The 19,298-nt window shown below is 38.1% G+C and overlaps 1 protein-coding gene across 2 annotated transcripts in view; it reads right to left on the bottom strand.

Moving 5' to 3' along the window:
- The window catches only part of aff2 (ALF transcription elongation factor 2), a 114,087-nt gene extending 100,405 nt beyond the window's left edge, over positions 1–13,682 (bottom strand). For both annotated transcript variants that reach the window (XM_088385790.1, XM_088385799.1), the window contains exon 1: positions 13,447–13,682. In XM_088385790.1, coding sequence (XP_088241916.1) covers positions 13,447–13,499 — 53 coding nt within the window. In that variant the 5' untranslated portion in view covers positions 13,500–13,682. The remainder of the gene's footprint in view (positions 1–13,446) is intronic.
- Positions 13,683–19,298: the final 5,616 nt, after the last annotated feature.

The raw sequence follows: 19,298 nt of genomic DNA, 5'->3' as shown, positions 1-19,298 counted from the left end.
CATTCTTGGTAAATAGTTTCTCCATGTCAAAAATAAGACAAATCACATGATGTGTTTAATGTGTAATAATCAACATTTGTAACGTTGATGGGCTTACCGAGGATGTAGCAATGGTAACAATTGGCTCATTTTCAGCTCGATTGGCTGTGACCGATCGATGAATCTCATATTACTATTGTGTGCTCGTCCTATTTACTCAATATCGGATCAAATTCAATAGGGGCTTTTGGGATAGATGCGGCTAGTGAGACTGGATACAGCTTGTAATGTAGTGCAAATGTGAAAAGAAGATAATAAAATGCACATTCACACATACTTATTCCCATCTGATGAACATAAACTCTGTCGCTGCATATAAGCAGTCAGCTTTGGCTCAGACAGATTGTCAATTTACTGCAGCAAATATTTGCGTTACAAAATTAGTATTAATACTGTGGCTTGGCTGCATATACTACTTGCTTTTAACTGCTAAGAGTCACATGCATCAATTTAAACTCAAAATCAAATCTTAAGTAATTACGCTGGATCAGTGAAAGTAACACAGAAGTAAGTTGTAAATGCAGCTAGGAAATAAAGCTGTATAGCCAATAAATTAATCAAACTATTACGAGATCAGATGGATTATGTTGTGAAGTAACGTTACAAGAATAGAGTAATTCAAGCCATTTATAATAGGATATACTGTAGTTGTATTAGACAAGTAGTGTCCTTGAAAAAATACTGCATGATTTCATGGCACTATGATAGTTTAACAAATTCAAATGATACATATATAAGCATTTAATGAGTCTTTAGGGACTTCGGCCCTCGGGTATCAGCAAGTCTAAGGGAATCTTTAAAGTTCTGTTGAAAGAACCCCAGTAACTGAAGTTTGTGAATTTTCCTCTTGTTGGATTTGTGAGGATATCCACCTGTTTGGTTTGTAGCAAATGTTTAATAATGATACCTGCTGATTGTACGGCTCAACTCTTCAAGGGGGGGCGAGGCTCTGCATTAATGCTGTGTGGGAATTTTGACATGCTCTTCTATAATTCTGATGGTATTTTCGTATTACGTACCACATTTTTGTCACAATTAAACTTTGATGATACAATCCTAAAACTTTTTTGTAATTCGTTAAACCCTTACTTCGTCATTAAATTGAAAATGTTTGACGGTGTTTGAGAGATTACAGAGAGAAAAAAGAACAGAACAAAACCCAAGACAAAACAACAGTATACAGTTTACAGGTAAAAAAAAGACTGAATTATGTGGAGTTTATATTTTAAGTTTATATTCATTTATGTTCAGTGAAATGCAGAAAGTCAAGTTTTTTGAGGGAAAAATTATTTTTTATGTAAGATAAAAAGAGGCTTTATTTATTTTAATAAATCATCAGAGCTAGTTGTCATTTTTATGTTTTTATGTCAGGTTGTTGACGGCCGCTGAAACTAACTTGCAATCTGTTTTTTAAAGCAAGTAATGAGTAAAGTAACAATGTTACTTTCTCATGGTAACTGTAGAAACACTGGTTGCTATAAGTTTTTGTTTGACCAATGAATGTCAAAGTGAAACGTTTAAATTGTCAAGTAGACACAGTTTGTTATTTTCTCTCATGTCAATGCATGTTTGTATCTCTCTTTAGGTTAAGTTTGTGAAACTCTGAGGTCAACTCCAATAAAGAATAGGATGGGAAAATGTGGACGGAAAGAAAAAGGGTGAATCAACTAGAGTTGAACCATTAGTGTTTCCTTTCACTTTCACAGTCGATTGCCTCTTTTTACACGGTTGATAGAAAATATTCATGAGCGCATAAATATGAGCGCTTAAGAGCGAATAATAATAGCACAGCACAACAATCATAAATATGCCAATAGAATAACGGGAAATAACATTATATTTCATATACAATTTGCTTATGTTTTTTAACCTTTTTATCATAGTCACGGGTTATATTTTATTCACAAACCAGTCCGAGCAATGTATAACTATATAAACAAAAGGTACATATGGAAATTTTAATTTTCAATGGATGTATATAAAAAGTTGGGTGTCTTGAGTGGCTGCCCAAGCACCAGGTGTGAATGTAAACATCCAAGTAAATAATTTGCTATAATTATTTCGGAAAATGTCTCTGTGAGCGAGAGGTTCTGCGCTTCAAAGTTGTACAAGCAGAATGAAGACGTCACAAGTTAGTTCAGCTGCAGAGTTCACGTAGATTAGCTGACAGCGTTGCCAGCATCAAATTCTAATATTAACGTTTATAATAATGTTAGGTTGTCAGTTTTTGATTTGGGGGCGGGGCGTATTTGTTTGGTGATATCATGCAGTACACCGTTAGTTGACAAGAGTATTTTCTGATGATGATGATGGGAGCTGCTGCATTTCATCATTAGCACATTGATGATGCAATAACATCTATGAACTATTTTACATTGTGACAAAAAAATATATATACAAATGCATCATACACCTAAGAAATGCTGTTCATGATGCTTTATATATTTGTTCACAAATTGTATTTCTGTTCAAGGCACTACAGGAGGATGTTAATACAATATCATGCTGTATTCATTTGGGACTTTCCAAAATATTAATATTTCTGTTAAACCCACAATCCCAAACCATTTAACAACTAATCCCTTTAGCTCTTCCTTCTCTGCATAGCCCACAGGACACACACATACGCACACACACACACTCGCGTGCACAAGTACGCACTGTACATAGCTGGTCTTCAGGGATGCGGGTTCGCATCTTCAAGGGAGTAAAAAAGATTTCATTTGATCCTTTCTAGACATACATCATGAAACAAATAAAGCAGAAAATTTAAACAACAGTATGTGATGACAAAATATAATGTAAAACAAACACCAAAGCTTGCCAAAATATAAGCATTGGTTCGGTTCATCTTCTCTTCCAACTTTGTTTTACGCTGTCAGGGATCATCTGTCAATCAATCAAGCAGTCTCTGTGTTCCGCGAGCAAAGAGCATCTGTCAGTCAAACAATGCGCATCATTTAATTAGATTCTCATCTCTGTAGAGTTTGACTTTTCGAGGCTTAAGCGTGTTTCTTTTTCCATGTATACTAATTAGACCCTTCCTCTTGTCTTTAGTTTGAATTATTGGGAATCATTAAGTCCCTCAGGTCAGTGTGCATTCCCCAGAGAAAATATCTAGCGGTGAATAACAAAGTTTTAATAAGGTCCTTGCAATAGAAAAAGTTTGGAGTACAATAAAATGCATTCCAGAATTTAAATGTTGGATTTTAGAATTGCAACATCTTGGCAGTGTGTAGGACACTGTGATCCATTGTCAGAAATGTGGCGCTGGTGTTTGTTAGAAGCATCATTAGGAGAATTTTGACCAATGTCTTGAGGGCTCTTATGTTAACCGTGTGAAACAATTAGTGTCAAATATCACCCCCATCCCCTGCAGCCCTCCCCCTCTCCTCTCAGACTCTCCGTCTTTCTCCGACTCTTTCTAGCCGGTGTAAATAATGTAATTTGTCACAGACAGGCCTCCGTGTAGGAGATGACCTTTGGAAACCTCACAGTAAATTGGCTCCAGCTAGAAAAGCTACGTCATTAGCCTCTCGCCATCTCTGTGTCACTGCCGCTTTTCTTTTGCTGTCTTGCCGCATTCACATTCACTTTTATTATTTTGGTTTAATTTGAAGCGCGCTGTTTAATCTGTGCAGTCTTGTGGGGCTCTCGAGCTCCCTGTGTGTTTCTTCTAAAGTGGTGGAGTCAAACAGTACAGTGGGAGACTTTTGTCTTTGTGAGTGTGAGTGATCTGCTTTTTGATTGGATTTGTTTGACAGCACACTCACAACTCTCTTGTTCTGAGTTCATTTTGTATCCAGTGTCTTGTACGTTTGCCAGCTTTTCAGCAATAACTTTAAATGTGATCTTCAATAGCCAAGTTTTGGAAATCTTAACAGTTTTTGTCCATGGGCAAACATTACGAGTGGGTTGGCCACCCTAAATAGTGGGAGCACCTCCGAAAGAACGGGCACACTGTTTATTTCCTCATCCAATGAGTCCTTATCAAGGCTCATAATGAGGAGATTGAATTAGAAGAGCCTCACAGTCAGAATACTAATCGCAACTCTGTGTGTCCACTTTGTTAGGATTGCAAAGCACAAACAGTCATACGCCCGCCTAAAAAAGTAAATATGAACACTAAATATTATGATGCTGAACTCTAAAAATACCTGGATAATATTTGGATGGAAAAAAAGGAATATTACATTGGGGATTTCCCTTTTTAGTTGCATCCTCATTTTACAGCAATTACAGCTTAAAAGACCAATTTAAAAGACTATCAAAGAATTACCAGAAATTCCATAATATCCGCAACATTCTGGTTTTGTGTAGGACTTGGGCTAAATTCAGCTCCAAGTTGTCTGCCCAATACTATAATTTTGATTAGTTGATCTAAATACTACATATCACAACTGTATTTTTATCTCTTACACACGATTATACTCATTTTCTGGTTTAACTATCATGCTACATTTGTAGGAAATTGATCAAGAAGTCAGTACTTTTTTTCATATGGTGAAAGGAAGCATCCAACATTCCGCCCTCCCTGAAAAATGTATGACAAAGTGTATGACAAAGACACATATGGATGATCTTACTTTTGAAAAGCAACCACATTATTTCAGGGACTAAAGTAGAAGTGAAGCAAATAATTACAGACTACAGTTATTCAATTCCAGTCAAAATGTGTATTTCCAATTTAATTTCAACATTCGATTATTTGCAACAAATGATTTACAAGCCCTATAAATACTTTACTAAATATATAAATGTGCTCTATTAGGTTGATGCCACAAAACAAATTGTGTTTATAAGCAATTATCTGATTAGATTAGGTAGGTAGGTAGGTAGGTAGGTAGGTAGGTAGGTAGGTAGGTAGGTAGGTAGGTAGGTAGGTAGGTAGGTAGGTAGGTAGGTAGGTAGGTAGGTAGGTAGGTAGGTAGGTAGGTAGGTAGGTAGGTAGGTAGGTAGGTAGGTAGGTAGGTAGGGGGAAATTCAGTTTTCCAGCAGCATTCATACCGCAGAGTGGGAATATAAAAGACATATAGATGACATGAGCGCAAACTTAATCTTAAAGAATGAACTAATCAGAGGATTGCTTATAAACGGAATTTGATCATGTTTAATTCACCCACGTGTTTATGGCAAAGTCACAAGTGCCGCATGAGCCTTCTCCTGTAATTTAAGATAAGCCATTAGGAGGGTATTTTTCCTTTAATATTGTGCTCATTGTGTGTTTTGTCCATAGGAGCTTCTTACTTGGTCCTTACACTTTGATTTTCCCTCTTTGTGGCATGTGAATGTGGGTCAAATTATGAGCTCTCCTAATGGCACTTTGTGTCTACCCCAAAGCTATCAAAACGGTGGAGCAGTAATTACACACTAAAATAGAACTAGCTGTGAAAAACTGAGACTCCAAAAGTTATGATGTTCGTACTATGTGTAGTTTGCCACAAATACAAGACCTCAAGTCCCATCAGTTAAAAACGTAAATCCATTTTTACATCAACAAATATACGCCAGTCTAGACAAATGTTTTAAACAGGTCCTCATCCTTTGTTCATCAGAATGTTCCACATCATTAGTTGGAATCATTTTAAAGGTAACTCACTAAGCCACTGTGCAGTCTCACGATGAGTTATGGTGAATTATTCATTCATTGTCTAAACGTCTTATCCTGTTCACGGCTGCAGAGAGCTGGAGGCTGTCCCAGGTGACTCTGGGTGAAAGGCAGACTACACCATGGACTGATCACCAGTAAATCGCAGGGCAGATATAGACAGACAGCCAATAATGCCGCCCATTCAGACCATCACTAATTTGCTGTTATAGTGAATAAGATTTTTTTTTTCTATTTATTTGAAAGAACTTTAGAATTCAATAAAATCCAATTGTGCTGTAGACCAGCTGGTATTTTAGCAAATTATAAATACATGATTACTGGAGTCACTTGATTTATTTTAATTACGGTCAAGAACCTGCATTGTTCCTTCCTTAACTGTTACTTACTGATCATAATCATTCTGAGAATGCATTATTTATGTTTATCTCACAACAGTAGAAGAGTAAATGTTCCAAATCGAAAAATAAAGCAGTTTAAATAGAAACACTCCAAAAGCTACAGGTCTACAGATCTACTTTGCCTATTGCTGTGCTTTGACGCTATAGTGCAACTAACAGTGTGTGAACTCCTTCAGGGAGACATGCTTGTTCTCAGAACATGAGACACAAAACATGATGGTCTTTCCTGCTGAGGTGTAAATGATGACGATGACGACATTGCACACTGCTAATTGAAACTACATTGCACACTGCTAATTGAAGTCAAATTTGGCCAATACTGTGCAAAATACTTCTATTTTGAATCATTTGTTGTTAGGCCACTATTATTACTTGTTGTTTTAGTTATGCTGCACTATTGTAATTTTTTTGTGGTTTAATTTAGCTAAACGGTTGAATGAATGAACGAATGAATGAATGAATGAATGAATGAATGAATGAATGAATGAATGAATGAATGAATGAATGAATGAATGAATGAATGAATGAATGAATGAACGAACAAATGAACGAACAAAAAAATAAATATAGCAACACCTTTTTTCAAATTCTTACATTTCCCCTTCTATTTAGTCTCATGCGCTACTCTAGTAGTTTTGTGGAATTGTTTTTTTGGGGGGGTAATCCTGCTAAGTGTATGTCATGCTGTTTGTTGTTTTACAATATTAAAATTAGATGAAATCTGTGTGTGCAGGTGCTATGCGAGTGCCGATCATGCAGCGCTTCTCATTGATCAAGAGAAATAGTGCCGTCTTCTCAGTAATTCTGATTGGCTGGGCCAGGCAATTAATTCATGAAAATGAAATGCAATATTGGAAAATAATATACATGGATCCCGTCCTGTATTTATACCACAAAGTGTTTCTCGAAAACAATACAGGGACTCTTTCAGATATAAAACGGTCGAAGTTAACATACTACATCCAAATAAATGCCTTCAAAACTATAAGTGATGTGACATTTCTGTTGGCATCACGAGGTCACGGTTCATACATATCAGCACTTTGTTAGCATTTTCATTGCAATTATGCTCGCATCCTGGCATTAACATTCAGTTCAAATTTGCCTTGTGCCAGTAAAGAGGCCCTCAGAGATGGCAACATGCTGAGAAAGGCTCTAATTATGTGTCCATGCACTTCCTTTATCCTTGAGATCTGATTCCTGTATTAATCAGGCAGGTGAGTTGTGCTCTACGCGGACAAAAGTCCTCTAAAGTGAACAGTTGTTTTTCTGGCAGTGGCATTGTGGCAGACTTGGAGTTTGAAGTGTAAGAAAGTGCGAGGAAGCCTTACTTTAACCCCAATGAACACGTGTGGGATGAACCTGGCCATAGCTTGTGAGCCTCTCACTCAAATTTAGCGACAACGCCTATCCCCTAAATTTGGAAGAAAAACATCTGTAAAGAATCGATGCTTGGTAGCATGAAGTTGGAATTGTCAGCCATCATTTCTGCAAATATCATGTGTGCACATAGTCCTTTTGTCCACAGGGGTGTATTCATAAAACTATGTGGTTTTCAGATTTTCATCCCAGATGGACTCCAGGTGATGCGAGGCCATATGTATGAGACCAATTTTTATTTTTCCTTCCTAAAAGAACTTTCTTTTGGTCTTGTCCTGGGATCCTTGGCAGTTACGGGATGAGGCACAGCTTCCTTTCACAGCCTCTGAGTCGCTGTAGATGTTAGTGTGAAGTAGCATCAAGTGGAGCTGTTTTGGCAAACGGAGAGTGATCACGAAGCGGGGGTGCGGATTTCAATGTGATGAATGATTTGAAGCTTGCACGTGTGACTGTGCTGATTGAGAGCTCGGGAGTGTCGAAAGGCAGATTGAATGTAGGAATGTGAGACTGAACACTGAATACATGCATTCTAAATGAACTCCATGTTGAAGTATTATAGCTTTATCACTTCACTTTTAGGGCTGTAGACAGTAAAATATGTTTTTAGACTCTCACTAATAAATGTGCAAAAGATGAGGCAAACAATTCAATCAAGCAATAATAATAACAGTAATCAGGGTGTTTTCATGCAGATATGCACGTTTAGGCTGTGAAATGCCCAGCTGGGAATTCATAGCGAGTTGATATGACATCAATTCTCTAATTACCTACTTCTTTTGCACAGACCATCCCAATCAGCATCAGTTAACATCCTCTGCCACCTTCCCCTGATTCCCGTGCTAAAATTAGCCAGATACATAATGTCAGCAGCAGGTTACATAAAATGGAAGTCCTCTCGCAATCATACAAAGCTTTCAGATCCCATTGCAAGACAATGAAACAAGGAGTGAGATGAGGGAAGGGGAGCACGAGCAACAAAGATTTGAAAGCAGGAGAACGATGAGAAGGAGGGGACCCACACTGTCGGTTTTATTCACAATTACTAAAAGTAAGGAGAGCGTCCTGATTATTCTTCGAAAGGTAAACACAAAGTGCACATGAAATGGGAGTGACTGACTTCTTGCCACAGAGATCAAATAATTTGGAAAACAATTGTAAAACAATTTCTCATCTTAGTCTTTTTTTTTTTTTTACTTCTAAGTGGATGCATTAATTTCCTTTTAATACTGAACGAGGTAAAAGGCATTACTCAAGGCTAGGCTCAGTAAGAAGCAGCTCAACTTACAATCATTGGTTTGGATAGTGATAAAAATAATAAACACTGAACAATGTCTATACTTATTCTAAATTGAACCAGTTTGTGAATTATAATCCTATGCAGTCGTAAATGCTGACCTGTACTAATGTACACACGATGGAATTTTTATGCTGAACTCCATTGGTTCCATGATGCTGGTCAACTGATTTACTGCACGGTGCAATTTTATTTTTCACTTATAAACTTTGACTTAACTGGTCAGAAAAAATTGTTTACTCATAAGTAAACTGTCTATGTGCCCATCTGTCTATTAAAGCAGTTTATAGTCTGACAGAGCAACGAGCAAAATATAGCAGTAATGTTATAGACGTTTTGTGACAATTTTGTGTCGTGAGATTTTCCGAGTTTAAAATATGTGCCTCGGCTCAATAAAGGTTGGGGAATAATTGATCCAAAGACTTTCACTGTAATTGATGAAAACATGAATCAACATTTAATAGAGTTGACCATTCCGGCTGCTTTTATACTCACCTCTTGGTGATGAAAAGCTTCACATAGGGTGGTTGTAAGTCTTGCTCAGTGTGGGCTCTAGGCACTGTGTGACATATGGCCACTGGAGTACTGTAAGTGGCTCCGTTTTGAGTCATGGATGGAAAAACACAAAAGTGGACTGAAATGGGCCATGTACCCAAACAGAAGAGGGTTTTGGTGAAATGTCAAAATGAATATCTAATGAAAGACATATTTGTTGCCTCTGGAGATGTCTTCATTTTAGTTTGAACTGTATAATATCGCATGCTAAAGCGCTAGTTGCACAAAGACTGTTGATGCCTTTTTGCCCCACTGAAAATGTCTCTGGACAATTAAATACGGTTTGCTGCTATGGGGCATATTATTTCGTTTGCGCTTGAGTCAATTTCTCACACATCCTTCTTGCGGACTTTCAAGTTGTGGCACCAAAGAGGCAGTAGACGTGATTACCGGCATGTGTAAGGCTCATCTACAGAATACTTTGAGGGAGCGTGTACTTTTGCTTTCACTTTTTAATAAATCCAATGATTATTTTAATCAGAATACAGTGCTCATAATGGTGCTCATTGATAGTTGACAAGGTTGCCAAGAAACACACTGCGCACATTTGTATTTCTCTGAGTTCCATCCTTTTCGCATCATTAATGTGGGAGCTGCAGCTCTGGTAAATATCTTCTTTAACCCCGGACACTTCTAATGTGTCAAGAGCGTAAACAGTTAAGCGAGTGTCTGTAATCAATTAGAGGCACATTACATGCATGCATTGTTTGTGTTTATATGCATGCATTGTGCATACCACATTAGCAGGTAATGTCAGTCATTGTGGTAATGTAGTGCTCTGTCAACCTGATCAGTCCATGAATTACTGCCACCATCAATAAAGGGCGACAGAAACATTCATAAATTGTACTTTTTCCCCCAGTAAAATAAAAATAAAAAATAACTTCAACTTGAACAGATCATGGGGAGATTCATTCAGTTTATTGGACAGCAACAATATGCTTCCATCATTCAGTCTTCAGCCTTGACTGGCAAAAAGTTAATTGCATCAATGGAAACATGAAACCAGGGCACTTTTGTAATGACCGATTCAAATTAACTGTTTAAAACTGGCTTGTGCTTCCAATTGAACTGATGTGATTTGTGTTTCATTCAGCTGAGTGGTTGCAAAATACGGATACTAAACTTGACGCTTCAGGTGACAAAACCACCATGGCTGTTGTGATAGAATAGCTGTCATCATCCTCTTTGTTCGTTTTTTTTTTTTTTGCCCCCATTATCAAACACATTACTGCCTATGGCCGGGATGTTTTGATGAACATCCTTATCATCTGAACCTTTCATTCAAACGTCTGTTCTTAATAGACAAAAGTGAGATACAGTTTCCACATTTACCAATGAGGTCCACCAATCTTTTATATACAATGTAAAACAAGGCAAACAAATTACAGTGGTACTTCAACCTGTCATCGCTTATACAGTATGTTGTTGTTTATTTGTGGTGGGGAGGGGCGGGGGGTGCTGGAAGGGGTTAATGACATGCCCATTCATTTCAACAGGTAACATTAATTAATGATACACAAGTTTGAGTTACAAGCATGGTCATGATTTATACTCGTAAGTCAAGGCAGAACTGTATTGGTATAAAACAGTGCCGCTCTATATCCATGCAAACTACCACTTTTAACTTCCAACGTTTCTGTCCACTTACATTCGGGCAACCCCATTCCGCAGATGGAGCTGTATTGAAATAAATAAACTTTGTGGCTAAATCACCTGTATGCAGTATGTAAACACCAGCTCTAGAACTAGTGTTAGATTTTCAATTGACTTAACTGGCGAAATAAAGCTTCATAAATACACTTTTTTAAAGAGACTTGTACTATGCTTTGAATTTCATTTCCTGCTCTTCTCTGGACCCGGCTAGGACATTTCAATGGAGTACCACGCACAAATGGTGACTCATGACTGTGATTTGTCCATACTGTCATGTCACACGGTGCACAAGCAATCGTGCGCTTGTGATTGACATACTTTAACCCACACGTTAACACCCGAACGGGGTTCATTATTCAGACCGCTCATTTGTGCACATTTCCATATTCTCTTTCCAAGAATAAAGCCGTTGTCTGTGCCAGCCCCGTTTCCCATCAGGAGCAGCTGTCAGCTACTGTGTGATGGACTGGTGGCAGAGCGAGGGCAACATGTAGACACCCTGAGCTTGTTGTTCAGCCCTGAGCTGCTCCGCTCCAGCAGTGGGGGGTTAAGTACCTTGCTCCAGGGCCTTCCATGGCACTATGTGTATGCATGTCATTTTACCCTGCTGAGATTCTCCAGCTATAGAACACACCGCCAAAACAGCAGCACTGTTGCCAAGTTATTGTGGCCCCGGCCCCCGCTGTAACACATGGCTGACCTGAGATGTGCTGATTTAGAATATGATGCTCCTTCCACTAAACTCTTGACTAACCGATAAAAAGACAGTGAAATGTGCTATCAAAAACTACAGCCAAGCCACTATTTTTTGAGCTTGTCCAATTCTGTATGTCATTGTTAAACGTTTCCTTATGTCTTTTGCTGTATTCATGTACAAACAGAGAGCTGAAACTAAAAGATATTGATTTGGAGCAAGTAAGAGCCTATATTCAAGCCCTTGAACCTGGCGTGCAATGTTTGAAGTTTCCCCCAAAAATATCTTCTATTTAGGGACTGGGAAATATTCCTTAACACATTTTTATGGGCATTCAGATCACATACAAATCCAGCTGAGTGATATTCTTTGATTTTTTTTTTTTTTTTTTTTTTGTTATTATTTCATTTCTTAGCGTTTGCTGAGCATGCATACACTTAAATCACTGCCTATGACAGTTGGTCTTGCCACGCTAAACTGCTTTTTGTTTTTTTTCTTGTCCAACAACAACCAAGACCGGTTGTTGTCTAGAATGTAATCCTGTACTAGCAGGAGCCTATACAAGTTTTGATCACACTAAATTATTCGTTCTACAGTCTACAAAAAACACAGACAAAACATGTCAGACAATGTGCTATTGCATCACGTGTAATACATCTATTAATTAATGTAAGCAAAATTTCAGACGAAAGAAAACAGTAAATTGAAATTGCTTGTTTGTTGACATGATCAGATTTTTTGTTTCCTCAAACACTCTAGGATTTATGACTATGAACACAAAAGGCACAACATTTAGTAGCCTCACACAACAAATTAGCGCACGACAAATGATCCAATTCAATTCCATTTTATCTATTTATCTTATCTAATTATATTTTTGTAAAAAAGAATCACTGCCTGGGAGATATTTAACAAAATAGCATGATAATTATTGTGACTGTAGTTGGCATGTATGTTACTCCACTTACTGTGTATACACGACGGACAGCCCTCAATCCTTTACTATGTATGGTGAGTAAAATAATAATAATAATAATAATAATAATAATAATAATAATAATAATCGTAATGTTATAGAAAATAAATATATTATTTAATATAACATTATATATATATATATATATATATATATATATATATATATATATATATATATATATATATATATATATATATATATATATATATATATATATATACATTGTTTGTTTTTTATACATTTGATACATGTGGAGATTATAGCGTAATATTCTCACACTGCAAATATTCATGTGCTGGTTAATCTGAAATCTTTGCATTATAGTTGCAATTACTTCTCGAGCATAATGGATTATTTCCAACCCCGCTGTACAACTCGCTGGACGCTCAGGGCTGCAGCCCAAAAATGATGCCCATTCATCCTTCCATTGCAACTTGACTGTTTCGGTCCGCCTGCATGAATGTACACCCAGACGCGCTTCCAACTCTGTCAACAGTGTGATGCCACAGCAAACACACATTGTGGAACTTCTTGCTACCTGTTAACAATCTGTGCGCGTAATTGTGTTATTAGTGTGTGGCTGTGCTGGCCATAATGTCAGCATATCCAACATTCCATCATTGCACAATAAGACTCCAAAAGCCGGTGTTGCACGCGTGTTGGAACGCATGCAATTTTATCAGTGACACAAAGGAAGAGACTAAGCTAAGCGGAGCCCACTTTTGGCTTCATCTCCATCACTCGTAAAATTGCAAGTCTTACATTGAGGCGCTTTCGTGTTCAAATTTAAATACAAAGGCAGACAGACAGGGGGGGGGGAAAAGAGACGATATAACTCACCATGGTTGTTCAAGCTCCCAGTCTCGGAAAAAGTCCAGTTCGAAAAGATCCATGACAGGCTCCTGCTGGCTTTGTGAGGCTGATCAGAATCCAATGCTGGTGCTACGTGGTTCTACATGGGCAAGTGACACACGCGGTGTACGCGTGTGTGCGTGAGACACAGCCAGCGAGAGAGGGAGTGAGAAGGAGAGTAGACACAAGCGACTGCCTCTGCCAGGAATCTGCTACGTGGTCGAGGCAAGCTGACAGCAAGGCAGAGGAGGGAGGGAGGGAGGGGAGACGCGCGCGCGCGCACACGCGAGCCCGCACGCATACAAGACTGACTCAAACTGCAAAAAAAAGACAACGAAAACGTCTTCTTTTTAAAGACATATATCTATGGTGAACAAAAGGTTGAATGAAAAACAATTAAATTGTTGTACCTTCATCTGGACGCACTGTTCTAGACTGTAAAAATTAATACTCTGATGAGTCACCTCACATTTATACACATTCATAAAAGGTGATTTTTTTTTTGTAGATAGTCACCACGTTGGGAGAAAGAGTAAATGAAGCTTTCAGATTCAAAGTAGTGACACTAAGTATAAAAGCCTATCGAGTGAAATGAGAAGATGCTTTGTTCATCCTGTCACAATGAGCATTTTAAATATCGGACTGAGTCCCAGAACCTCTCACGACTCCCCCTCCTCCACACTTCAGACACCCTAAGATATTTTCTACATCTTGTGATTTGTTTGATTCTGTGTAGAAGCTCGGATCATGATATGAATTATTTTAATTCAAGCCAGCCTGCTGAAATATTCCAACATAATAATGATCCATATAATGTGGTCAATATGTGGTTACATTTGGTCTGGGGACAACTAGTAGTTTGTTTGTTTGTTTGTTTGTTTGTTTGTTTGTTTGTTTGTTTGTTTGTTTGTTTGTTTGTTTGTTTGTTTGTTTGTTTGTTTGTTTGTTTGTTTGTTTGTTTGTTTGTTTTTCAGATAGTTTCAAGTGTTCAACATGTTGTCCCTATATTTGAATAAAGATCCGTACTTTCAACTTCTTACTTTGTCAAAAGATACTTCTTCGTCAACCTCCGTGACTGAAAGAGACATTATCTAAGCCATGGGAGATTTGAACATAATGATTTTAAAGTGAAGTATTTCCTTAGACAGGTTCCTGTACTTGCGCCGTGTGTGAATACTTTTGCCACCTCCGGCCAGAAGGGGCACCACGGATGTTGAGTTGGAGCAAAACAGCAAGCTACTCCAAGCTCACGAAACTTTGGCCACCAGAGGGCCCCCGAGAGTAACGAGAGCAGCAGGCTCCCTCTGTGGCTGCTGCAAGTGGAGGTCATGGTGGCTCCCTGGAGGTCCAAATAAAGCATGCTCATGGAGGGCCAGGTTACACTGAGTGAAAGGTCAATCACTGGGAAAATTGCTGACTCTCAATGTATAGAAAACGGAAAGTTTTTAACGGGAAAACTCTGCACATCTATTCATGACATGATTTAAGTTTGTTAAAATGTAGACCCCAAAATAAAAACATTCCTTTCTGATTATTTGTCACAGAAAAAAGGTATTCTTTTCTTTGTAAAAGCAAAGTTTTTTTCTTGATATAGCCGTAGCTCGTTATATCTGTAACTATAATGTGAATGCATTTAATGTCCTGTCTGCTCTGATTAAGCCTCATTCAAACTTTTACATCATATTAATTAGGAGATGTGAAGCCTATAACGCGATATAATAATAATATATGATATAATATAAAGCCAAGACCACTGAACTGTAGGTTGATGTGCTTCTCACGTCCCACCGAGCTGCCATTGAATTCGTCCGTCTTTTGCCAATTTTCTCCTATACTGAATGCCATTAGCTCTTTTCGACTCTTCTAGCTCTCTCTTCTGCTCATGTTTCCATGTCTACAAGCTTGTAAGTCCACCATCTCAGAGAAGGCCAAAAACAAGTGTGTCATTAAATGTTTGTGGAAAACCATCTCGACTCCACTGCCATCATGCACTTGCTGTGACACGTGCCCAGCAGCACGTTTTACTGTTTACGCCTTGCCTTGAGAAATGATTGACCAGATGGTCCAAACGTCTCACTCAGCATGTGTGGTGGCGGTCGCTCTAACTGTAGCTTCTTTGTGTGACATCACTGTCTTCCACGCAAAAGCTTGCATGATTTTAAGACGACAACAGATCAACACATACGCGTCAAAATGGAGCACAAAATAACATTTGAGGAAGTGCTGCAGCCTGCAGGCAGTGTGGCAAACACTGTGTGCATACAACCAAAAAGGGAGAGAGAGAAAGTGTGTGCGTGTGTGTGCGTGTGCATGTGCGTGTGTGTGTATGTGGTCTAAGGCAACATGCCAACACTACTCTGCATCACACTCTGCAAGTACAAACAGCAGGCTCCAACAGAGAGGATGAGGGGAGACAACAATATCTTATTTAACACGGCGGAATTTAGGAATTCAGATCTCCGCTGCTTTGCCCTCTATCTTCAGATGAATTGTATCATTTAACCTCAGAATGCCATGGGAATGACCACAAGCATTGTGGCCACCACCTTGATACATTACAGTCAGTTCATTGATATTAAATACAATTTATATTACATGTATTACACACACTTATGTCACCCCCTTTGTGTTTTAAGCATCAAACTGTGTGTGTGTGTGTGTGTGTGTGTGTGTGTGTGTGTGTGTGTGTGTGTGTGTGTGTGTGTGTGTGTGTGTGTGTGTGTGTGTGTGTGTGTGTGAGTGAATGATGTGGTGGCTGTCCAAAACTAGGTCAGACCTTGAAAGACAGAGTGGAGAGAGAGCAGAGACAGACAGAGTGGAGAGAGAGAGAGAGAGAGGGAGGGGGAGAGAGAGAGAGAGAGAGAGAGAGAGAGAGAAGCAAAGTGATGAGATTTTAATGTAGAAATTGCAGGGATGAGTTACTGGTGCATAAAATGATAAAACGAGCCTGAAAGACATTGAAATAAGATATCATTATGACAAGGGTATGATTAAAACTCTCGATTTCAATTGAACTAATCCCAACACAATCATTGCAGGTTTTCATAATTTTACCGACTACTATTTATAGCAATAAGGAGGTTCATAATGCAGCAATAATAAATATTAGGACGTGAAAGTTTCAGATGGAGACAGAAGACCTGAAGAGACAGCACCACGACTCCCCCACGTGGTTTTTAACCAATACTGCATTTTTTTTTTTTTTTTTTTTTTAATTCATAGTAGAGTGTGACACTGAAATTGTTTTTCAATGAATGCGTTCAGAACGCATTAGAGAATATTTGGGGAGGGGAGGGGGGCGTAATTTTGCAACAAACTTTATCAGAAAAGTTTTCAACTCAATACATTGTACAAGTATATCAATCCATCCATAATCTGAACTACTTATCTTTACGAGGTTCACGGGGTGTACAAGTATATAGAAACCAGTGTACAGAACATTACTACTGCTGTGCTGTGCTATGCTGTGCTGTGCTGTGACACAACAATGTGCACCCTCCCACCAGAGGTCAGCTGATGTGACCACAACTTCAATAAACAGAGGTGGGCATTCAATCAGTGCTGACAGTTTGACAGTCTGACAGTCCATTTATTGGCAAAAGATGGACAACTTCAAGAAACTGACGTACTACATCGACAAAAGCGGGTATTTGTCCATCGGCAGAATTGTCACTTAGCAGGTCAGTACTGATTGACCTTGTCAATCTGTCAATGACAGACTCCCGTTTCATGACAGATCCTGCACCTTAGCTGCATGTAGGCTGCTCATTTCTTGGCATTTTAACTCATCTATGGAAAAGCAAGTGGGCCGAAATCGAGATGGACACGTACATTTTGGAGCCATTGACTCATTATTTTCACATTACCAATATGGTATTTTAGGCCACATTCCTCATTAAAAAGGGACAGTATTCAAGGTGTTGTTATTGATATATAATCAAAAGTTAATCTTGTCTTCTGTTACATTAAATTGTTGTTACTTTTAGTCAGACAACTAAGCTTTTTTTTTTTTTTTTTTTTTTTTACCTCTGGTAGTTTTGACTCAGCATTATGTGCAATCTAATCGTCTGATCAAGAGGACTTTTTTAAGATCCTGAAGACAGGCTGCCTCTCGCTCTGTCCTTTACTGACTGAGACCGAGACAAAAAAGGAGAACAGAGAGCGAGGAAGGTGGTGAGTGATTTGTTTACAGCTGTTGAACTGTCAGCCAACATAACATTTTTAGCAGCCAACACAACCACAGCTCAGCAAATGGACTGGCAAGTAAAAAGAGAAAAAAAAAACAAGAACGTGTTGTTGAAAATGCAAGTCTGCAGATCGGTGTACACTTAAAAATACAAGACAAGACTTATCAGAAGATCATTTTTTTGTTTATTGAAACTGCTTGCATACAAAATATATTGCACTATAACCAGACATGTAAACCCGGACACTTTAAATGCTAGTAAGTAGTATTTACAAAGGAAGAGAGAGAGAGAAAAAAAAAAAACAACGCTCAAAAGTGCTCACAAGATTTACAGCTTTTTAGACTACCCTGGTTTTTAAGTATGTACAGATTTTTTCTTTCGTTCTTTTTTTCTTTTACGTTAACATTTGTTCTGGAATAAGAGAAGAAACATTTGCCGCAGAGTGGCAATCAAGAAAAAGTCAAAGTTGGTCATCTTCGGTTGAAAACATGTTGCAATCCCAAATGGATTGAAATGCTGAGTGAGGGATGCAAGTCAGGTTCTTGATGCAATATTACCAATCTTATCTGTTATACTGTCATTTTAAAATGAGCAAAATCACACATTTAAATCACAGATATTTTTATATTTAGTTCCTAAAACCGTAACTAACATTCATCTTCTGAGATTGTGTGGCATGGGGGAAAATGGCACTCCTCAGAATGTTCAGATTAGGAGCAACAGCTAGCAGGTAGACACCACCTACACGCATACAAAGTATAATTATTAAAGGTTTTAAACGACCATGTTCAATCCCGTTTAGACCATCAACTCAATTTAACATTCATGGAAAATCTAGCACCAACATGTCCCCCATGATAAAAGTCACATCAAGTTAATAGTCCAGTGAAAATATTCGCATTCGTTTTATTAGAAGGGGACAGCCAGAACATGATCCAAGCTGTCACTGAAGGAGAGGTATTACTCATAAAGGAAAAAATTACGTACATACAACATTCATTCTGAAAATAACACATTTCAGCGGGAAAGCCTTCAAAGGGTTCAATCCAAATCGCTTTTGAAGTCGTGTTTTAGTACAGCGAGGCTGATTTCACAGAGACTATTCAATCAATACACAAAACGAAAGACAAATCGCCTTGCATTTCAAAACTTTTTGTAAAATTGAGTTGTGATTGTTAGTATCCCTTTCTAAAGTTCTGTCAGTTGGCCATGGTCACATGTACTCATCTCAAGAGTTTTGTTTCTATTTTGTCTGTTTCTTGTGTTCGAATGATGACACGTTCATAAGCACAGATAATTCCATCGCATCGATTCGACATGGGCAGCATGCAACAGTTTCCCAGCTCCTCAATGCACATTTTCTATTATAGTACAAACTTGGATTTTTGCAACACGATTTGTTAGTATTAACTGCTATTAACACAACAATGCACACAAGTCCTTGCTGTTGAAAGGTTGACTTCAACTTTTAAACTTAAAATTTTCTTTTTCTAAACTGGAACCTGTATCCAATTTGACACTTATAGCATCTCAGCCTAATCCTCCCTCTTACTACTCCTGGGGGTGTGTATAATATATATATATATATATATATATATATATATATATATAATTAAAAATTGTTTTGTTAGAATTCTCCTGGTTGATAAATGA

The sequence above is a fragment of the Syngnathus floridae genome, chromosome 1, assembly GCF_059516105.1.
Source record: "Syngnathus floridae isolate MCC-2025c chromosome 1, RoL_Sflo_1.0, whole genome shotgun sequence".
In the NCBI taxonomy this organism is placed as follows: Eukaryota; Metazoa; Chordata; class Actinopteri; order Syngnathiformes; family Syngnathidae; genus Syngnathus; species Syngnathus floridae.
This window is presented reverse-complemented; position numbering and strand designations above follow the sequence as displayed.